This window comes from Plectropomus leopardus, chromosome 20 (assembly GCF_008729295.1).
Source record: "Plectropomus leopardus isolate mb chromosome 20, YSFRI_Pleo_2.0, whole genome shotgun sequence".
NCBI classification, from domain to species: domain Eukaryota; kingdom Metazoa; phylum Chordata; class Actinopteri; order Perciformes; family Serranidae; genus Plectropomus; species Plectropomus leopardus.
This window is the reverse complement of record NC_056482.1, coordinates 25,838,230-25,861,721: the sequence shown is the minus strand read 5'-3', so window position 1 is coordinate 25,861,721 and position 23,492 is coordinate 25,838,230. Positions and strand designations below refer to the sequence as shown.

General features: G+C 37.9%; 3 protein-coding genes across 3 annotated transcripts in view; 2 read left to right on the top strand and 1 right to left on the bottom strand.

Annotated features, from left to right (window-relative positions):
- Positions 1-3,441, bottom strand: part of zcchc9 (zinc finger, CCHC domain containing 9) — a 4,591-nt gene extending 1,150 nt beyond the window's left edge. The window contains exons 1-5 of the mRNA XM_042509524.1: positions 3,366-3,441; positions 1,259-1,661; positions 563-713; positions 384-476; positions 215-283 (exon numbers count right to left, since the gene is read on the bottom strand). Coding sequence (XP_042365458.1) covers positions 215-283; positions 384-476; positions 563-713; positions 1,259-1,648 — 703 coding nt within the window. The 5' untranslated portion in view covers positions 1,649-1,661; positions 3,366-3,441. The remainder of the gene's footprint in view (positions 1-214; positions 284-383; positions 477-562; positions 714-1,258; positions 1,662-3,365) is intronic.
- A 966-nt stretch (positions 3,442-4,407) lies between these two features.
- On the top strand, positions 4,408-9,525 carry LOC121960124 (zinc metalloproteinase nas-15-like). The gene is made up of 10 exons (XM_042509725.1): positions 4,408-4,453; positions 4,735-4,767; positions 4,859-4,918; positions 5,046-5,095; positions 5,983-6,052; positions 6,517-6,633; positions 7,486-7,656; positions 8,305-8,386; positions 8,462-8,583; positions 9,259-9,525. Exons 1-10 carry the CDS (start codon positions 4,408-4,410, stop codon positions 9,450-9,452), a joined length of 945 nt encoding a protein of 314 aa, XP_042365659.1. The 3' UTR covers positions 9,453-9,525.
- Positions 9,526-16,215: 6,690 nt separating this feature from the next.
- On the top strand, positions 16,216-22,388 carry LOC121959946 (alpha-2B adrenergic receptor-like). The gene is made up of 2 exons (XM_042509502.1): positions 16,216-16,291; positions 20,449-22,388. The coding sequence occupies exon 2, from the start codon at positions 20,572-20,574 to the stop codon at positions 22,117-22,119; it is 1,548 nt and encodes a 515-aa protein (XP_042365436.1). The 5' UTR covers positions 16,216-16,291; positions 20,449-20,571; the 3' UTR covers positions 22,120-22,388.
- The last annotated feature ends 1,104 nt before the right edge of the window (positions 22,389-23,492 follow it).

Here is a 23,492-nt window from a genome sequence, read left to right as displayed (position 1 = left end):
TGAGCTGAACAGACTGAGTACAGTTTTAACAGTCGCCTAACTCGGCAAATTCGTGACCTCTGCTGTGTGACGTAGAACCATTTAAAGCCTGATTTTGGATTATTTTTTTGGATTATTATTTTTTCTGGGTTTTTGTTTCTGAAGAGACGGAGCTCCTCCACTCTGAAGCCTGCAGGACGGGAAACAGCGTGAGAGCGGAGGCGGAGGGACTCACTCGCAGCCTGATGCTCCGGACAGTCCTTCTGAAAATGTTCCACCGAACCACAAACACGACAGCAACCTCCTGCAGACACACGGACCATCACATAAACTGGTGTCAGACGCACGGACCATCAGATAAACTGGTGTCACCTATATTAACCATTTGATGCATTTGTTTTTACCTTGTGCATAAAGTCCTTTGGGATTATCGGGGCAGCTCCGAGACAAATGTCCCGTCTGACCACAGATGAAGCACTTTGCGAACGGGTGTTCACCTGACAGACACACACAGAGAGGGACGCTGTTAAAGGACAGTTAAATATGAATGTCTCACAGCGACGAGTGTCCACGCTGTCCTCACCCAGAGCCGGGTCCACTTTCGCTCGACATTTCTGGATTTCGTGCTCGGTGGAGCCGCAGCGGTAACAGATGCCTCGGCCCATCTCCTCGTCTCGGTCCGCCTCTGGACAGTCGGCCAGACCGTGACCCGGCTTCCTGCAGTTAAAACACAGCTGCAGAGAGACAAGGAGACAAAGAGACGAGGAGACAAGTGGAGTGATGAGAGGATGGACGGGAGCATCAGAGGGAATATCAAGTCCTTAAAGTTAGTAAATTTTCGGAGAATGATTTTGTGTCATACTTGCTGAAACTGTCACTATATTCTGGAGGAGGATCATGATAGGTCCGGGCGGTAAAACAATAACGATATCAATCACGACATAACTTTTCCTCGACTGAAACAGCCCGCTCCAGCGCGCGGACATGTCGGACAGCCCAGTTTTCCAAACTGTCTCGCTCCTTTTTTTTCTCGAACAAAACACTGTCATTGCGCGCCATCAATACGCACAGAGGTGGCTGTTCACCGCGCCCATAACACTGATTCATCAATAACAAGAATTCCTCAATACAGTTTTAAATATGTAATTATGATCATTTTAAATAAAGTCTTCTGTTTCTAATAATCAATAATAATTTGGTAAAAAATGAGAATGGGACGTTGTGATAAACTCCAGCTCTGCTTCAGTATCTGTTACGTGTTTTGAGTGAAATCTCTCACCATGTTGTTCTTCTTGTCCTTCTGTCTCTTAATCCTCCTGTCCTCTCGTCTTCTGTCTTTTTTCAGGGCCGTCTCCACCTCCTCCCGCAGCTCCCGCTCCTCCTCCCTCCCCCCTCTCCCCCCCCGGGGCGGCGCCTGTCCGCTCTGCTGCAGGAACTCCAGGAAGCCGTTGACGTCCTCGCTGACGTACTCTTTTTTAGGGCGGTTTGGTTTTTTCACAGCTGATCCTCCGGGCTGCGTCCCTCTCAGACGGTCCCTGTGAGGAGCTGCTCCTCCTCCTGCTCCTCCTCTTGCTCCTCCTGCTCCTCCTCCTCCTCTCAGCTGACTCCATGGAGTGGCCTCAGCCGGCTTGTTTTTATGGACGTTGTTGGCTCTCGCCCACCTCGTCATGTCTGCACTCAGACTGAAGCCACACAGAGAAAAAGTGTTTTTAATGCAGCGACTGTCAGTGATGAAATGTGACTGAGTACATTTAGAAATGTAACTGAGTACATTTAGAATCAGAAATACTTGACTGATCCCCAAAGGTAAATCATTACAGTCGCTCTGACGGCAGCAGAGAGAATTACAGCAAGTAGAAAAAAGCACGAGCACCAGCAAATAAGAACATAAAACAGAAATACGAAAAGAGCAGCTGACGCAGTATGTAAATACTTTAAGTATTTAAAAAAATATAAGAACATAAATATGTGTACAAAAAGCTACAGTAACAACAATATATGCATAAGCAAGAATAGCAATAACAATATACACAAATTTAACAACATGCTGAATATGTCCGACACTCAAGAGTTAAAGAATATTGCACATTTTGTAATCGGCAGAGAAACGCTGTGGTTAAAGTCGAAATACTGCAGTGAATACAGTAACATCAAGAATTGTTGCACCTTAAAACTATACTGCACATTTGACATAATAATAAATAAGTTGTGGAATTTACTCAAGTAACTTTTGTTAATAAGTATTTTTATTTTGTGCGACTCTCTTCTCCTCCGCTCCACCTCAGACGTGTTGAATGTTTCTGATAAACTGAACGATGAAGTTTTCTTCTATGTGATGAGAAAATTCTCCTCCTGCTTCAGCAAAACTAACTCTTTAAAAACGCTCTCGAATCAGCTGGAAAAAGCATCGTCACAAAGCTGAAAACTGAGCTTTTCAGAGACACGAGGCTCTCACAGGACAGAAATGATAAATGTACTTTTATCTCAGAAAATCCACATTTTTAAAATGAACACATTTATGATTGTTTTTGAACACGTATGACTCTGTGATCTCAGAGAAAATTCGTGGATTTTTCTTGCATATTTTACTTTTTTTCTCTTAAACTTATGACTTAAATCTCAAAGATTTCTTAAAAATATTTTGCCTCTGATCTTGGAAATTGAGAGGTTTTTATTCCATGATTTCCAAAAAAAAAAATGTTTGTAAATGTATGATTTTTTTTCCTTATAAATTATTTTTTTCTTGGGAAATTGTTGGAAAAATGTTTTTTTTCTTCTTGCTAATGTGTGACTCAAGTTTTTGTTTTGTTGTTTTGTTTTGTTTTTTCTCCTAAATGTACAGCTTCATCTTAGAGGACATAACAATTTTGTTTTTGTCTTTTTTTTAAATAAATTTATGACTATAATCTCAGAGAATATCCATTTTTATTGCTGTAAATATTGTTTTTTTTGTCCTAAATGTACGACTTTAATGTCAGAGAACATAAAGGTTTTTGTTTCATATATTAAAGATGCACTGTAGATTAAACTACCCAAAAATATACAATTATTAAAATGAGCACAAAATAAAACATCTACAAGAAGAAAATGACACATTAATGAAGCAGGGAGATTCAGGAATAATCTAAGTCGTATTTAAACGTCGTTAGGAGAAACTATGACTAAAAAAAAAAACTTTAAGTCGCTTTATTGACGGTTTTTACAACGAAAAGCTTGTTAGCATGTAGCAGCTCGGCTAGCTAAACCACCGAGTTAGCTTTGTTTTTAACGCAGAAGACGATTTTCTCACTAAAGTGCGACTTTACACGACAGAGCGGTTAGAAGTGAACCTTTCATACAGAATACAACGTTTGAACGTGTCAGTGTGAGCCAAAAAACGACTTTACCGTCAGAGACTTTCAGACATGTGTTTGTTTTCTTCCTGGAGGAGCCCAGTCTTCTTCTACGGTCAAAAAACAGTCCTCTTCTTCGTGTTTGGAGGACCGCAAACCACCAGAGAGCGCCTCGTGCTGCACCGAAGCATGTACTGCATTTATTACACTTTTCTGTCACTACTACTACTACTACTACTACTACTACTACTGCTACTACTGCTACTATAATTACAACTACTACTACTACTACTACTACTACTGCTACTACTGCTACTATAATTAATTACAACAACACTACTACTACTAGTACTACTACTACTACTACTACTGCTACAATTACAACAACAACAACAACTACTACTACTACTACTACTACTACTAATAATAATAATAATAAGAATTATTCTAATTATTATTATATATATAATAATACTATTTATTATTATTATTATTATTATTATTATTATTATTATTATTATTATTATTATTATTATTATTATTATTATTATAAGGTTTGTGACATCAGAAATGTTGGATTTTCATACAGAAGAGCTCAACTCACTTCAATATAAATAAATCTTAAAAATGAATAGATTAAATTAGATTAAAATGATCACAGCAATAAAGACCTCCAAAATTCACATTCAAGACAAGTATTTATTTTTTCTTATTTACATTTGTTTAATATTCAGAAAATTAAATTTAAGATATTTTAAGACTTTTTCAGAGCCTGAAATAACTTTTGGGAATTTTATATTATTCAAAAAAAAGGGAATTAAAATCTTACGGTAACTGTGAAAATGCAGCTTACAACAAGAATAACTTGGGTCTGTTCAGTGTATTTTATATATATTTTAATCCTAATAATAAATCATTTTCTACAAAAAGTAAAGTGTCAGGAGGTGATTTCAGCTCCACATGCAGGAGAAAAGAGCTCACAGGTGATTTGACTTAATGAGCCTGATGAGTGAAAAGCATCAGTCTGTGTGTGTGTGTGTGTTGTTGTGTTTGTGTGTGTGTGTGTGTGTGTGTGTTTGTGTTTGTGTGTGAAAACATGCTGCTCCTCGCTGCTCTCCTGCTGCTCCAAACCTCTAAAGACGGTAAGAAATCTGCACGTTTGATTTGACTCTCCTGAAAAAAGCACATTTCTAACTTTATCGTCCACAAATGTGGAAATTTACCTTCAGTTTCCCCATAAAATACATAAAAGACACAAAATATGTAGAAGACGTGCACTGAGAACATAAAACATAAAATAAAACAGCAACCGTTTCATGTAAAAAAGTACAAAATAGTTCTTTGTGATTCACATTCGAGCAGATATAATTTAAATTAAATACATTTTCATGTATAATTCTCACGCCGGCTTTTGTTTTTTCAGTCGTCTCCAGTCCTCTACGGGAAGCCAAAAAAGGTACAGTTTGGTCCGAATGGATCATTTTATAAATATGTATTTATATTTAGATTTTTGCAGGATTTTTTAAAGTATAAATGTGTTTTTTTAGCAGAGGACTGGTTCACCAGAGCGTTGATCTACATGGAGTCAAACCCCGAGACTTTAGAAGGTCAGTGTTTAATATTTGCAGGCAGAAGGAAAACAAACAAGTAAAACCTGTAATCATGTTTGTTTGTTTGTTTGTTTGTTTGTTTGTTTGTTTGTTTGTTTGTTTGTTTGTTATCTCGTGCTGACAGAGCTGATGAACCGAAACTCTGCGCTGCTGCAGGGAGACATGATGCTGAACGTCAGTGACGCTTTTTATTTTCACATTTGTTCTAATCGCTTTTGAAACCTGAGAAAATTGATTTGATTTCCTTCAAAAACACAAGAAGACGCAAATGATCAATGAAAGAAAAAAATACTTATAAAAGGCAAGAAATTAGTAAAAATTAACTGAAAATTAATTTAAAAAACAAACAAGAAAATCAACTTAGTGGAAAAAAAAAGAAAACAAAATGAAAGTGACCAAAATAAATATAGTCAGTTATAATAATTTTCCATATTTTTTTCTTTGTTCCTGAGACATTTTTTCACTAGCTTTAAAAAAGAAATCTAAATCTACTAATTTCTTGCAATAGGTGGAACATTTCTCACCACGTTAATGCCTTTTTTCTCATGTTTTTGAAAGAATTTCAAAAAGTTCAAGCTTATCTATACCTACGATTACTGAAAGCAGCACAAAGAAAAGTAATGCAGGTTTCAAAGGGTTAAAGAAACAGCTGCAATTTATTATTGCACGAAAAAAATAATTAATTAAAGCAGCAGCAGATGAAAGATCTCAATTTTAGATCCAATGTTTCCCATCATGCCACTCCAGCTTTTTTATTATTTTTCTGAGATAATTTTCTTTTGTCTGTTAATATTTTCTTTATAACTTTTATGTTTTTTTTAATTTTCAGGAAATTTTCTTGTAATTTTCACTAATTTCTTTAAAATTTTTTGGGGTCATTTCTTGCTCTCTGCCTCCTTTTGTTCTTGAGACAAATCAGGACCGTTTTCAAAGGGTTAAATGACTTTAAAGAGTGGAAAGATTTTTTGTTCTGTTTTTAGTTTCGTGGTTTGTGACTTGACCGTTTTGGTCGGTGGAGCCTTAAATTCTGCACGGAGTGAATTTCTCGTGTGACTCTGCAGACGGACAGGAACGCCGTGGAGAGCACGTGGCCGACGCCAGAGATCCCGTACGTCATCAGCTCAGACTTAGGTAACAGAGGTCACTGATCACGTTTCCACTCACAGCAATCTTTAATTTTTTTATTTTAACGAGGAAACTCTTTATTCACAAGCAAAAACATTTTAGGCTCAAACTCCTCTTTTAATATTTTTTTTTGATTCAGTTAAATTCAACCCTTTCCTCTCTGAATCTCATTAATAACAAAAAAAGCATCACATTTTTAGATTATTAGAAAAAACTTATTTGGCAAAACTCCTGCTGTAATGTGAATATGTATTATTTTTTATTACTGTCCGTATATATACGTTTTTTAAAATTTATTTCAACAACATTTTAAATATTTTAATTGGCTTATGTATTGATGTTGTTTATTTTTTTTTGTCATTTTTTTAAAGTGCTCTCATGTCTTGTTTGTCTGACTTATTTTTTATGAATCTTTTGCTCAATAAAGCAGGAAAAAAGATCTTAAATTTTCCCGCTGATGTGTTTTTCAGAGAGCCGGACGGACGACATCGTGTCTGCGATGTCGATGGTGTCTGAACACACGTGTGTGTCCTTCCACACGAGAACCTCTGAGACCAACTACCTGCTGTTCGTCAACAGCAAGGGGTACAAAGGACGCAGAGACATTAACATCAGGGGCGTTTCTAGGATTTGAGGACGTTTGGGGTTTCGGGTTTAGACCCCCTGAAGGAAAAAGAAATCACCAACATTTTCTCTAAGAAAACATGCCGTCCAAATCCATGATCCTGCGGGTTTGGGGAGCATATTTTTTTATTTTTTTATAATTATTTTTGAATGTAGACTGTCTTTTTATTTTTTCTTCAAATTTCTCGATTTTTTTTTTCTTTCGAAATTTTTGTTTTTTTTTTTTTTAAAAAAAAACAACTTTATAATATTTTTCTTAATTTTGGATGATTATTTTTTAAAATTTTTGGACTTTTAAAAATTTTTGGTGACTTTTTTTTCTTTTACCCTTTTAAAACCGTTTTGTGATTTATAAAAAAAAAACTTTTGGCAATTTAAAATACTTTTACAGATTTTTAAATATTTGGCTATTTTTCCTTTAATTAAATTAATTTGTTTTGTTTTTTTTTTAAAAAAAAAAAGAAGTTTTTTTTAAAAAATCTTTTTCACAAATTTTTTTGGTTTTTCTTTTAACATTTCTTCCAAACCGATGGGCCGACCAAAGAATGACGCCTTGCAGATGTTGTGTTTTGTTCTTTACACTTTCCATGTAAATGTCATTTTATTATATGTTTGCATTTTAACGATGCAGCTTAAAACCAACAAAATATCAACGTCATCTGTTGTCAGTGCTCTACTTTAAATTGACGTCCTGCCATTACATTTTGGTTGCTGGATGTTAAATTAAATATCAGAGATGGTGGTTGAGCTCTAAATGAATTTCTTTAATGTCACATAAAACCGTATCTTTGTCTGATGTCGTACTGTAGCTGTGCGTCGTACGTACGTGGGCTTCATTGGCGGCGAGCAGCCCATGTTCATCGGGCCCCCGTGCAGGGTGGGAAACATCGTCCACGAGATCCTTCACGCGTTGGGTTTCCACCACGAACACACGAGGACGGACCGCGAGCAGCACGTCTCCATCCTGCAACACAACATCATGGACGGTAACGTTTTTAAAAAATCCCTCAAACATCAGAGAACCAACAACCAGCTGTGACGATGGCGTTCGTCTGCAGGAAACACGTTTTGTGTTGTACGTTTCTGCGGACACGGATACGTTTGTACGTTAACATGCGGCGGACGCACTGAAGCGTCATGTTTCAACAGCGCTGAGGTTAACGCGTGGTTATGTTGGTTATGGTTAGTAAAAAAAAGCATTTTTTGACTGTAAATACAGTTTTGGTGGCACGATAACGGCTGCAGAAGCTTTCAGTGTCCTGGTAAAAAAAAAAAAAACAACGAAACACACCGATAACTCTAAGAACGATCACGTTTGGTAACTATCCAGGCAAATATTTTTGCCCCTTTTTTTTAAAAAATTGTCGGTGATTTTTTTTCTTTTAAAAATACTTTTAAGTTTAACATTTTTTAAAAAAAAATAAAATTTGATCTCTTTCTTTTGTTTTAAATTACATTTTTTTTTTAACCATTTTTCTCTTTATTTTTTTGTGTTTTTTTTAAAAGGGAAAAAATCAGCTTTTTAAATTTTTTAAGAAAACAACGATAAGTCTGTAAAAACAACGGCAGAAATGTACAAAGCAACATTTTTCTGTTTTTCGTCTCTGCATGAAATAACGCACCTGTGCTTTCAGGGATGGAGAGAAACTTCCAAAAGCAACAAGGTCAAACCTTCGACCTTCGTTATGACGTCAAATCGATCATGCACTACGGAAGGTAACGGGTCAGAAACGTCTGTCTTTTTTTGGCTCTTTGAAAGTTATATTTTAATTTCTTTTCTTGCTGTTTCAGCGGCTTCTTTTCCGCGAACGGTCTGCCCACCATCGTGGCCAAAAGCGATGTGAAGGGGATGGGACAGAGAGACAGAATGACCGAGACGGACGTCCAGAGAGTTCGCCGTCTCTACAGCTGTGGTTTGTTTCTACGCACATTTTCAAGTGTTAAACAGGGTTCATTTACATTTTTACCAAACCATTTCAAGGACATTTCCAGGACTTTTCCAGAAAGCAGATTTTTAAGGCTATTCCTTCTCTGAAATGACTGTCTGTACTTCTCATTAGTTCTGTCTCATTACCACATGATGGCTTTTTTAAAATATATATTAATTAAAAAAAAAATCATTCTTTCAGAACAGGATTATAACTGAATATTTCAATACATTTAAGGGAATGTTAGTTATTTATGAGAAAGGAGGTAGTTTGTATTTTATTTTACTGTGGTTTTCAACATTTTGGCTATTTATTTTTAAATTCTTTTTAGCGTGAAAGAGAACATGCCTTCCTACCCACCTAAAAGTTGTGCGTCTTGTGTTTGTTTTTTCGTATTTTGGCTGATTTAATTTTTTTGGTATAAATTCTCTTTAATTCGTTTTTTTTTTTTTTTTTTTTACGCTTTTTTTTTTTTTTTAGCTTTTTTTTTTACAAAAATTTTTGGTAACATATTAAATGGTAAAAATGACACCATTTTTACAAAGAATTTGTGAAGGGTATATTTTTAAATTTCCTCGCAAAGCTTTTGCCAGGCCTGGAAAAAAAATCTACAAAATTTGCCGTTTGCTAAATGACGCCTTACTCTCCTTTCTTCACCAGACGCCCCGAAACCAGAGACGGAGGAGAAGGAAGAGAAAAAAAGCAGTGAAGTGAAGAAAGAGGAGGATATCAACACGCCTTTGTTCCAGGACGAGGCGTCCGCACACCGAGGTCAGGTCACGTCTGCTCCTGCGTCTCCGTCCGTCTCCCTGCAGCTCCGGGACGCTGCCACCAGAGGACACACCGACACTTAGACTCAGCTCCGACTGACGTTTATCATGAATAAAACCCAAAAATGCATCCCACACCTGTCCTCACTGCTGTCACTGAAGGAAACGTGGTCATTTTTACATTTTTGAAGAGCACATGCCTTCCAGACCTCCGGGCTCTCAAAACATCTGTGCTTTTTTTATCTATAACAAAATGATCGTGTCCTGAAAACCAAATTTTCCTAACAGCGTAAATAATGCAGTGAAAGTATTTCACCTTTTTACAGAAACCTTCTCAGCAGCTCTGTAGATATTTGTGCATCATGAAACAAATAAAATTAAATAAAATTAAAAAGAAATCATAGAGAACCATTCTGTTACAAAAAAGTATTCGATAATATTTTAAATTTTTTTTCTTATTTTCCTCTATATGGAAAAATATACTGTGAGCAGCTGAGGCACATTTACTCAAGAATGTTACTAATACTTTACCCAAATATGCAACTTAACAAGACTTGACCCAAAATGAAACATAAAATTGTGAAAAAAAAGTTCCCCAAAATGTAAAATGTACCTGAAAACAAGTAAATAAATAAACAATAAAAGGGCTGAAAATAAAAAAAAAAAAGTATTTAAAAAAAATGGTTATATTTTATTTTTTCTGTATCAATTTTAGATGTAAAATTATTATAATTATAAATATAATTTTCTGGATTTTTTTCCCAATGTTTTTTTTTAAGCTCATTTTATGTCATTTTCTCATCACCTTTTAATAATTTCATGTGACTTGCGGGACATTTCTCACCGAGCTGGTTATGATAAATCCTCCTCGTCCGTCCTGCGTCATTAAAGCAGCCGAGTGTGTGTGAGCAGAAAGTGGAGCTGCAGAGAGAAACGTCTCGGGCTCAAACTACAGTTTGTGTAAGTTTCTGTCCTCATTCTGTCAGAGTGATTTGACAGTAATGGTTCTCTTGGCTTCACTGTTTGATATTATGTGTCAGGTGTAAATGTCAGAGCGGCCGACCCGCATGACAATAACCTGAGCGGGAGATAAATATTTGGCAGGGAGCTGAGATTACGGGAGAGCAGCGGATAGAAACCTTCCCCGACAGTGAAGGTGTTTATGAGCAAAAAAAAAAAAAAACATTTACAACTTTTGCGACTAAAGTAAAAACGGACTGAGGGAGAAGTGAAGGATTCAGTATTTAAAGCAAACTGAGCAAATTTGCTTGTTAAAAAAAAGGCAATGAGCAACCAAAAAAATGACCCCAAAATTAGCAAGAAATTTTTGAAAGAACAAGAAATTAGAAAAAAAAAAAACAATCAAAATATTTAAAATGTTGTTAAAATAAATTTAAAAAAAAATAAATAATATATATATATATATATATATATATATATATAGGGACAGCAATAAAAATAATACTTATTCACATAACATCAGGAGTTTTGCCAAATAATTTCATCCTTGAGTCCAAGTGGACGTTTGTGCCAAATTTGAAAAAAATCCCCGAAGGTATTCTTGAGAGTTGTTCACCACAACAGGTCACAGTGACCTTGACCTTTGGCCACAAAAATGTAATTAGTTCATCACTGAGTCCAAGCAAACGTTTGTGCCAAATTTTAAGACAGTCCCTGAAGGTGTTCTTGAGATACCACATCCACAAGACTATGATGAAAATGGTTACAGTGACCTTGACCTCTGACCTATGACCACCAAATTGTGATCACTTCATCCTAGACTATAAGCGGACATTTGTGTCAAATTTGAAGAAATTCCCTGAAGGTTAACAAGAATGCAATGCACGCAAGGTCACAGTGACCTTTGACCACCACAAACTCATCAGTTCATCGTTCAGTCAAAGTGGACGTTTGTGCCAAATTTGAAATCTTGAGATATTGCGCTAATGCGAATGTGACAGACGGACAATCAAAAAACATAATGCATGAAAAGAAGCAAAACTGACACAATGTGTGTGTTGCTCCTTTGAGGTGGGGCCGATAGCACGTTTGTGCCCAAGAGCCCATCAGCTCAAATCCGCCCATCACAAGATAAAAAGTGATAAAATATGTAAGAAATCCTTCAAACTGCCAGTTAGTGCAAGAAATCAAAATGCCTTTAGGTTTTTTTCTCTTTCTGCAGTTTTTTTTAACCACAAACACAAAAGTCATTTTATGTTTTTCACCCGCAGCTCCTGCGTGCATCAGCAGCTCAGAAAACAGCCGGATTCAGTCTGCATGCCGTCTGCACGCCGTCTGCACGCCGTCGCCTGCACGCCATGCAATCAGGTCATGTGAGGTCATCCGATGCAGTATGTAAAACGTTGTTTTGGAAACGGGGAAAATTTGAATGTAAAATATTTTGCTGTAACTGAGTCTCTAAGAACTTTCTGCTGCGTCATTTGGTGAAAATATGAGCTATGAATAGCTGAAATATTTTGCATGTGAGGATTCACAGAATGAGACTGTTGTTAAATGCACAAACACTCGCACATTTAGTCTGTGTTTTAACCCTTTGACATCTGGATCGACTTCAGTTTTTTCATGCTGTTATCAGAAGCCTTTTACAAGCATTTAAACCTCGAAAATCCAACATAATTACTGCAATTTATTTCAGAAACATGGGAGAAAAGATAATGAGCAATTTGGCAAGAAATGTCCTGCAAATTACAACAACAACCAAAAAAAAAAAACAGGGTAAAAGACTACAAAAAATGACGAGAAAAGTAGTTGAAATTATCTAGAAAACTACATTCAGAATTTTTATAATAACAAAATTAGCTATAATCTGCATGAAATGGTAACATTCATGTTTTGAAATAGACATGGTCCCTTTTAAATAAAATAAATTAATAATTTATATACATACATAAATGCAGATTTTTTTACTGTATTTTTTTTTACCCCTTTTTGTGCGTATTTTCAGATAATTTTCTTATATATATATATATATATATATATATATATATATATATATATATAATTTTTTTATATATATATCTTGCTAAATTTTGGGCCATATCTTGTTTAGTTGTTTGTCACCTTGTTTCTGTGATTTTTTTTTTTTAAAGAAATTGACCCAATTTGCTCAGATTTTAAATGATTAAAGGATCAGTCTGAGGGATTTAGGGGGATTTACTGGTGTCTAGCAGTGAGGATTACAGATTTCAACCCGCTGAAGCTTCTCCTGGTTAGATTTCCTTCAGTGTTTATTGTTCAGGAGGTTTTTAACGGGAGCCGAATGATCCACAGAGGCCTCTTCCTCTCAAAAACACACAGACCAGCTGATTTAAACCAGGAAAAACACTCAATGAAGACGTTTCAGGTTAAAAATCAGTGTTTCTCAGATGCTGTTTGGTATGTCGGAGACAGGCTGCTGAACAAGTACCTGCTAATGTGCGCTCACCTTTTTTCCTGATGACTTAAGACATGCAGGAGGTTTTTAGCGGGAGGTGAATTTTCCACAGAGGTCTCTTCCTCTCCAAGTGGACCTGAGAAGAAACACAGAAAGAAGATTTTAGGATGCTTTGAGGATTTTAGGACATCTCTAAAAATTGAGATGTTTCGTGGATTTTAAGACACTTCTAGGATTTATAAGATTTAAGGACGATTCCACGATTTTAAGAGGGTTTCTAAGATTTTAGGATATTTCTTGGATTTAAGGACATGTCTAAGATTTTAGGACATTTATAGGATTTTAGGACATTTACAGGATTTTAGTACAATCCTCAGCTATTAGGATATTTTATTAGGATATTAGGAATTTGGGGGAGTTTAGGATAGGTCTAGGATTTTAGCACATTTAGGACATTTCTGGTGTTTTAGGACATTAGTGTCTTATCTAGGGCCTCTGTCAGGGCTGTGGGGGATCCTCCTCTGGCTCTTTTTTGATCAACAAGCTCTATTTTGTGCTGTTTCTTTGCACTTTGACACCTTACCTAACACAAATTGAGCACCACTGTCCCATTGAAGCAAAGAGAAGATCACATCATCTGAGAAAAACTGAGCCTCTGATGTTTCTCTGACGTCAGTTAAACTTCAAAAGCTACAGACACAAACAAAACTTCCAGAGAGCGGCCACGATGAATTCAGATTTTCATAACTGATCATCAGCTGTCACGAAAAATCCCCAAATTCTCTGCAGCAGCTCCCCGAACATTAATCTTGTGTCTCCTGCAGGAATCCGCCCACAGAGCAGCTCCTGACGTGCATACATTTCCATGGCATTATATCAGATATTCAGCCTGCCGCCAGCCCTGTTAAAAACGCTGCAAATGAGTCCAGAGATCAGACGTTTCAGAGGACCTGAATCACAAACAGCTGCTAATCGTCTTTTAATCACAGCGTGCGAGGAGAGTAATTAAAGGAAATCATTTGGTCAAACGCGCCCAACTTACTAAAACACACATGGAGATGAAGAGGAAGAGTGAGGCAGGTGAGCTGGTGTGATCTGAGGTTATTTTAGGGTTTCTGCAGCCTGTGACGGCAGCCAGAGCCAGAGGGGGAAGGATTTATCTCCTCTGAAGAGATTTATTATGGGCTCAGTGTCCCCAGAAAATACAGACTACAGGGGGTTAAAATCTGCTGTGAGCTCACGGTGTGTGATCACCCGACAAGTTCTCATTAACTTAACATGAATATCAACATCAATCCAGTTTTAATTAGCCTATCTCAGTAATTAAAATCAAAATGTATTTTTTTTAGTTAATTAACCATTTGAAACCTGAGGAAATTGGCTTAATTTCTTTCAAAAATACAGGAAAAAGCTACAACAAAATTAGCTGAAATTTAGCAGAAAAAGAAAAGAAACAATGTTTAAAAAAACAACAACCAAAAACCACACAATAGGGTTAATAAAATAAAACAAAAGAAACAAAAACAAACTTAAGACATGCAGAAAATAGTCTTTTGGCCTGATTTCTTTAAAAAAGACGGGAACAAGTCACAAGTTACGAGTTACAAGAAAATTAGTTGAAAGTTAGAAATGTAAAAAAAAACCCAGGATAAGTAAAATGAAATAAAACAGAATTATTACATAATTTACCTAACATGACAACGCCTTAAACAAACAAACTAAGAAGCAACACGATGAAATCAACATCTTTTTCTTTCTATCTGCCATCATTTCCTTAGAAAAGAAAGAGGAACGATTGTACTGCGAAACGTCGACCACAGAGATCTGAATGTGTTGTTGTTTTAAGAGACGACACCATCTTTGTTTCCTTCTCGTTTATCTGGAATCTTCGTGGTTTAAACCAAGGGGCTCTCCGCAGGCTGCAGTTTCTCTCTCTCTCTCACACACACACACTCACACACACACACACACACACACACACACACACACACTCACACACACACACACACACACACACACACACACACACACACACACACACACACACACACACACACACTCACACTCACTCACTCACACACACACACACACACACACACACACACACACACACACACACACACACACTCACTCACTCACTCACTCACTCTCACACACACACACACACACACACACACACACACACACACACACACACACACACACACACACACACAGTCTGTCGTGGGAAAGTATTCAGATAAAAAAAGATAAAAGTGAATTGTGAAAATGTTATTACAAGTAAAACTTACAAGTAAAACTATTACAAGTAAAAAAAAATTTCAAAAACATGAGAAGGCAACATGCAGCTTCACGACATTGCCCAGAAATGAACAAAAAATTAGTAAAAAAGTTACAAAAAACATTAATAATAATAATAATTTATTAGCTAATTAACCCGTTGAGACTTGAGTAAATTGCATGAATTTCTTAAAAAAAAAAACACTGGAAAAAGTCACATGTTACGAGCTACAAGAAAATTAGCTGAAATTTAGCAGAAAAAGAGAAAAAATGTAAATGTATTGATAAAATAGTCAATAACAATCATCATCATAATCATGGGCCACTGTCACCTTTAGTCAGATACTAAAAGCCTTTTTTCCCACGTTTCCTGTGTTTTTGCAAGAAATTAAACCAGTTTGCCTAAGATATATTACACAGATATATTACATATAAAAAATGACATAAAAATGTCCAGAATGCTATTTTAATAATTAATTTAATTAACCACACACAGAAAAATAAAAAACATGTAATATCGATTTTCTTTCCTTTTTTATTTTTGCTAATTTTCCTGTAACTTTTTTCTAATATCTTATATTTAATCCCTTTAATTATCCATACATAAAAATAAAAACATAGAAAATCTCTTCCTTTTCTATTTTTGCTTATTTTCTGTTAGGCAAATCTCCTTGTAACTTTTTACAAATTTCTTGCCAATTAATCTCAAGACTTTATTATTTTTTTGGTCTTCTTCCTCTCATGTTTTTGAAAGAAAGCACTGGTTTCAAAGGGTTAACAGAGTGAGCGTGAGGCGCTCCGCAGGGCTGCGGACAGTTTGCGCGTAAAAAAAAAAGCGCGTCCTCGTTCATCCGGTAACATCCGCCTCAGCTCCTCCTCATCGTCTCCCCGTGAGAGCGGCCGGTCTGACGCCACCTCCCGGGATGTAGAGAGGAGCCCCGCGCGCGGATTTACCCTCTTTTTCTCCCTTTAATCTGATGGTTTACTTTTGGAGAAAACTTTGCCTCTTCTCTCCTACATTATCTCCCCTGTCACCGGAGCGTTTCTCCCGCGCTGACCTGCGCTCCTGTGTGGGCAGATCAGCGCCTCCGGAGCGGCTCTCCGCTCACCGGACACACGCGGGAGCGTCACCGGAGGGTTTCGCACATTTTCTGCATATTTTTTGCAAGAAAATAAACTTTTTTTTTAAAAAAGTTCTTCACGTGGAATGAGGCGCGGACGCAGCTGAAGTGGTGATCTTTATATCGCAGTAAGTCAGATTTTATATTTATTTTGCAGCTTCAGGTCGTTTTTATTCGCTCGCGTCTGCGTCAAAGATTATGAGGAGGAAATAATTTGGTTATGATCTGTGAAAATCGATATCATATCCTGCGTTTAGACGCCTTTCTCAAGCTGTTTGACCATTTGAAACAGGAGCAAATTGGTTAGATTTTTTTTTTTTTCAAACATGGGAAAAAAATCAATAATAATCAACTGGGGTTGGAAATGTCCCGCACACTGCAAAAATTAGTAAAAGATTACAGAAATTACATAGAAATGGTATTAAAAAGAAAGGGAAGATTATGGAGAAATTATCCAAAATAGTAAAAAATGTCCTGGAAATTATATTTATTTAAAATTATGTTCAGGGAAAAAACAATAAAGAAATACTTTTTTTCCTCAGTACTTCTTATATGTTATTTTCTTTTGCTTTTTTGGCCATGTCTTGTTAAGTTGCTCGTTGCCTTCTTCCCATGTATTTTTCTTTCTTTAAGAAATCAAGTCATTTTATCAGGTTTAAAGGGTTAAAACCAAATGGACATATGAGCAATGGAGCAGCTAATTTGACCGAACTGGTCAAATTGAAGTGCTTAAATAAGAAATATTTATAATATAACTAAAGAGAACAAAGAGCTGAAGATATGGACATAGTGATTCTAATTTGATTATAGGAACGGGATATACGCACACTGAGAACCTAAAATGTTGCTGATGAGGCAATAAAACTCTGTCAAAAATCTGTCAGCTTTAAACGAACAAAAACACACGAAAAAATCAACTGGAATATTCAAGTTTCTGAAAACATAAATATTCCTACATGGACTCTTTTTCTAAGAACATTATGACAAATTTTATTTGCATCTCTGCTTCCTTCTGCCCCTTACCATCACCATCACCATCATCATCATCATCACCATCAACATCATCATCATCATCATCACCATCATCACCATCATCATCATCATCATCATCATCATCATCATCATCATCATCATCACCATCACCATCATCATCATCATCACATCATCACCATCATCATCATCATCATCCATCATCATCATCATCACATCATCATCATCATCATCATCATCATCATCATCATCACATCATCATCATCATCACCATCATCATCACCATCATCATCACCATCATCACCATCATCATCATCATCACCATCATCATCATCATCATCATCATCATCATCATCACCATCACCATCATCATCATCACATCATCATCATCATCATCATCATCATCATCATCATCATCACCATCACCATCATCATCATCACCATCATCATCATCATCATCATCATCATCATCATCATCATCATCATCATCATCATCATCATCATCATCATCATCATCATCATCATCATCACCATCATCATCATCATCATCACCATCACCATCATCATCATCATCATCATCATCATCATCATCATCATCATCCATCATCATCATCATCATCATCATCATCATCATCATCATCATCATCATCACATCATCACCATCATCATCATCATCATCATCATCATCATCATCACATCATCATCATCATCATCATCATCATCATCATCATCATCATCATCATCATCACCATCATCATCATCATCATCACCATCATCATCATCATCACCATCACCATCATCACCATCATCATCATCATCACCATCATCATCATCATCATCACATCACCATCACCATCATCATCATCATCATCATCATCATCATCATCATCATCATCACATCATCATCATCATCATCCATCATCACCATCATCATCATCATCATCATCATCATCATCATCATCCATCATCACCATCACCATCATCACACATCATCATCATCACCATCATCACATCATCATCACCATCACCATCATCATCATCATCATCATCATCATCATCATCATCCATCATCATCATCATCATCATCCACCATCATCATCACCATCATCATCATCATCATTCATCATCATCATCATCATCATCATCACACCATCACATCATCACCATCACATCATCACCATCACCATCATCATCATCATCATCACCATCATCATCATCATCACCATCATCACCATCATCATCACATCATCACCATTATCACATCACCATCATCACCATCAATCACCATGACCATCATCATCACCATCATCATCATTACTATCATCATCATCACCATCATCATCATTATCACCATTATCATAACTATCATCATCATCACCATCACCATCCTCACCACCATCATCATCATCACTATCATCATCACCATCATCATCATCACATCATCATTATCACCATCATCATCATCACCATCACCATCCTCACCACCATCATCATCACTATCATCATCATCACCATCATCATTATCACCGTTATCATTACCATCATCACCATCACCATCATCATAATCAACGTCATCATCATCATCATCGTCATCATCATCACCGCCATCATCATCATCATCATCATCACCATCATCATCATCACCATCATCACTATCATCATCATCACCATCATCACTATCATCATCATCACCATCATCACCATCATCATCATCACCATCATCACTATCACCATCATCATCATCATCTCTTGACTCTGCAAAAAACATTTAAAAATGTGTACAAACAGAAGTCAGTTTTATTGCCTGTGTATCTCAATATCCCAAACCACAAATATTCTTGAAGGGGCTTTTCAGTCTGTACAGCAGTGATGCTCAATGTATGGCCAGTGGGCCAAATCTGGACCCCAAAAGGGTGCTGGGTGGACCCTAAACCATTTAATTCAGTTTTTAGTATAGAGAGTGCATAAAACAGCATCACAAGCTGTTTTATCAAAATAAGTACCAGTGGAGGATCCCTTATGACAAAGATCCTAAAATTTGAAATTTGTCCTAAAATCCTAGAAAAGTCCTAAAATCCTAGAAAAGTCCTAAAATCCTAGAAAAGTCCTAAAATCCTAGAAATGTCTTAAAATCTGAGAAACATCTTAAAATCCTAGAAATGTCTTAAAATCCTCAAAATGTCCTTAAATCCTAGAAACACGTATGGGGCTGTTTCAGCTGGCCCCTGGCCTCCTGTCATTTTGCAAAAGTGGTCCCCAAGCAAAGCCAGAAGGTGTTTTTACATCACAGGAGAAAAAAAAGGTCCTGTAGTGTTTTTTTCCGTGTTAGTCGGTACAGTATTTACCACTCCTGACCTGCTGGTGGCACTCTAAATAAACAGCATCACCTTAGCTACAATATCTTGTACATAGGAGATGATATTTCTTAAATAATATCTTCAGTGTAGGAGATGCAGTTCTGTATGTAGCAGATAATATATTGCACACAGGTGATAATATTTTCAAGATAATATATTCTACTTCGGAAATAACATCCTAAACATAGGAGATAATATTTCCTGGATAATATCTTCCACATTGGAGATACCATCCTGCACAGGGGAGACACTATCTTATCCATGGAAGATAATCTTTCCTACTTAGGAGATAACATTCTGTTAGTAGGAGATAATATGTTGTACATAGGTGATATTTCCAGGATAATATCTCCTACTTAAGAGATAACACCCTATACACAGGAGATAATATCATATACTTAGAAGATAATTCATAGATAATGTCTTCCATATAGGAGATAACATCCTGTGCATATGAAATAATAGTTAATACATAGAAGATAATATTTCCTAGATAATATCTTCTAAGTAGCAGATAATGTCCTATACATAGGTGATAATATCTTGTACATAGAAGATAATATTTCCTAGATTTTTCCCATGTAGGAAATTCTGTTTCTATGAGATAATATATTTTACATAGGTAATATTTCCAAGATAATATCTCCTGCTTAGGAGATATGTTGGGAGATATTTCCTAGATATTATTTTCCTGTTAGAAGATAATATCCTGTACACAGGAGATAATATATTGTACAAAGGAGATAATATTTCCTGTGAACATATAATTTTAAATAACTTCTTAATCTTCAAAGTAACCCAAGCTGTTTGACAAATGTAATGGAGTAAAAAGTACAATATTTTCCTCTAAACTGCAGTTAAGTATTTTTTTTTTAAAAAAACATGCAAAATATAATTATACTCAAATCGTGACCACAACATGTGTCTCTCTCTCGTAGATCACATGGCCTCCCCTTGACCGACGACCGTCCGGACCCTCACGAAAATCCTGTTTCTCAATGGTTCACCACAGAAACGCCCCTCCAACGTCTCTCACTCTGTAAGTTCCTCGCGTCACCGCCATGACAGCCGCTCCAGACGCCCCCTGCCTGTCGGAGATGAGTGGACTCTCCAACAGGAACATCAGCCTCATCTCCAGACCTTGCAACCGGAGCACCGCCAGGACCTCGCCTTACACCCCGCAAGCCACCGCAGCCTTCGCCATCGCCATCACCTTCATGATGATCCTCACCATCGTCGGGAACATCCTGGTCATCATCGCTGTCCTCACGTCCCGATCCCTAAAGGGGGCTCAGAACCTGTTCCTGGTGTCGCTGGCTGCAGCAGATATTTTAGTGGCCACGCTCATCATCCCGTTTTCGTTGGCCAACGAGCTGCAGGGCTACTGGGCTTTCAGCTCCATCTGGTGTGAAATCTTCCTGGCGCTGGATGTTCTCTTCTGCACCTCCTCCATCGTGCACCTGTGCGCCATCGCTCTGGATCGCTACCTGTCCATATCTCGGCCCGTAACCTATGGCGCCAAGCGTACTCCAACCCGAATCAAAGCTGCCATTATCGTAGTGTGGCTAATCTCCGCGGTCATCTCTTTTCCTCCGCTTCTCACACTGGACAAGAGCGAAGGAGGTGAAGAGGTGTGCGAGCTCAACAACGAGCGCTGGTACATCCTCTACTCCACCATTGGCTCCTTCTTCGCCCCCTGCGTGATCATGATCCTGGTGTATGTGCGGATTTATCAGATAGCTAAGCAGCACACACGCTGCCCGCCTGGACAGAAACACAAAGCGGCAGCAGGAGCCGGAAATGCCAACGCGGGAACCAATGAGCTTCCGCCGAAGTTATCCAAGCAGTCGCAAGAGAACGGGGATCAAGGAGGTGCGACGGCCTGCCAACAAAATAAAATCCCGACCAAAATCTCTGGCTCTGATTCAACGCTGTCATCACTTCAAAACCTGCCCGAGAACACCACGAGCCAGGACACTCAGCACCACACGGCTAATTCCAGTGTGGCTCCCGTCCAGAAATCTGCCTCCTCCCCATCAATCCCCCAAAGAGGCGACCAAATCCTCTCAGCTGTTCCCCACAAAGACTCCCAAACACATCCTGTCAAAGAGGGGGAGGCGCTCCCGGACAACTCGTCCAGCTCTGGCTCTGACATGTGCGAGGAAGGCAAAGAAGAGACGAACAAGACCGGCGAGCAGACTTTGTCTCAAAAGACAGGGTTCAAAGTTCAGATGCTGAATCTAGCATGCAAGTACAAAAACACAATGGCCACATCGTCGGGCATCAAACTGGCAGCAGAGGAAAAGGTTCAGGGGACACCCATATCCCGCCGCAAAGCGATGATGAACCGGGAGAAGAGGTTCACCTTCGTGTTGGCCGTCGTGATGGGAGTGTTTGTGATCTGCTGGTTCCCTTTCTTCTTCTCGTACTCGCTTCAGGCGGTGTGCCCCAAGACCTGCAGCATCCCCAACCCTTTGTTTAAGTTCTTCTTTTGGATCGGCTACTGCAACTCCTGCCTGAACCCCGTCATTTACACCATCTTCAACAACGACTTCAGGAAGGCCTTCAAGAGGATACTGTGCAGGGACACAAAGGGTACGTTCTTCTAGAAAGCTGTCGGGCAGAAAAGACACTTTATCCGAAACACTTTGTTTCTTTCCGACCCGGATTGACCTTCTCCGGCATTAACGCTCGTACATTAGCAGGAAATTGCGTCTCTTCTCCTTTGTGTGTCGGCTGAGTCACGCCGACAAAGAGGGAGATTTCAGAGAGCCGCAGTCAAGTGGCCGAATCAATTATCTTTAATGTTATTTAAGAATACGGTGTAATTGCATATTCAATTACTCCGAAGACGATGTGATTTGATAATATTTTGAAACGGAAGTTAAGAGCATACAGGGTCTGCGTTCAGTAATTTAAAGTACAAATGGTGTGTTTTTGTGTGTGTGTGTGTGTGTGTGTGTGTGCATGGGAGTAGAGGAGGGTTGCCTGAGGGTCTTACTGGAAGAGAACAAATATCACTAAGTGTCCTTTATCGGAGATAAAACGGGCACTCAAGGAACACGAGATCAGGGAAAATGCGAGCATCCTTCCTCTCTGTGCCTCTTTCCCTCGCTGTTTTTCTTGTGTTTCTGAAGCCGTAACGCAGACGCGTACGTTATGACAGATAGAGCTTTTTTATTCCCAAGTGTGTGTGAACTGCTGGGTGTTACACCTCTCTCTGGGACTCTCTCATTAAGGCGATCGCCAGAGGCTTTACCGGGCAGAAAGTGGAGCAGGAGAATCAGCAGAGGCTGCATGAAAGATGGTGGTGAATGTGATACGAGCTGAGCTGTTTGCTTCTCACACTTCTTCCTTTAATCTTTTTCTTTTTTGTACCTCTAAGCTAAAAATGACGCACGGACGGAGTCAGCGCTGGTGTTTTTTGCAGTGGTGGAATGTAACTAAGTACATTTACTCAAGTACTGCACATGAGTACAAATTTGAGGTACTTAACTTGAGTATTTCTGATGTACTCTTTACTGCACTACACTTGGGCAGGTTTCCATTTACCTTCAAAATCATGCAAATTTGGGGCGCCCGGTGGCTCACTTTGTAGAGCAGGCGCCCCACGTACAGAGGTTGTGTCCTCGCTGCAGCAGCCATGGGATCGAGTCCGGCCCCGGCCCTTTGCTGCATGTCTTCTCCCTTCTCTTTCACCCTTTTACGCTATGTCTGTCCTATAAAATAATATGCAATAAAAGCCCTAAAAATATCTTTTTTAAAAAAAGCACAAAATTAAATTTAAAAAATGGTAAGACGTCAATTTTGAAAAAAACTCCCATTTATCGCATTTTTTTTTTTTTTGCGCTTTCCAGAGTTAGAATTTCAGCCAGATTTGGCAAAACTATCATGATTATTTTGGTCAATACTGAAATCACAATTATTTACCACGATTACTCATTGACTTTGTAAACAACAGCGGCGTATCATGCAGACGCAA

Excerpts from the sequence above, each read along its gene's own strand:
- LOC121960124 (XM_042509725.1), top strand. The coding sequence starts at position 4,408 with ATGCTGCTCCTCGCTGCTCTCCTGCTGCTCCAAACCTCTAAAGACG. Across the intron at positions 7,657-8,304 it reads GCAACACAACATCATGGACG|GGATGGAGAGAAACTTCCAA; the intron begins GTAACGTTTTTA and ends CTGTGCTTTCAG. Across the intron at positions 8,584-9,258 it reads TCGCCGTCTCTACAGCTGTG|ACGCCCCGAAACCAGAGACG; the intron begins GTTTGTTTCTAC and ends TTTCTTCACCAG.
- LOC121959946 (XM_042509502.1), top strand. The coding sequence starts at position 20,572 with ATGACAGCCGCTCCAGACGCCCCCTGCCTGTCGGAGATGAGTGGACTC.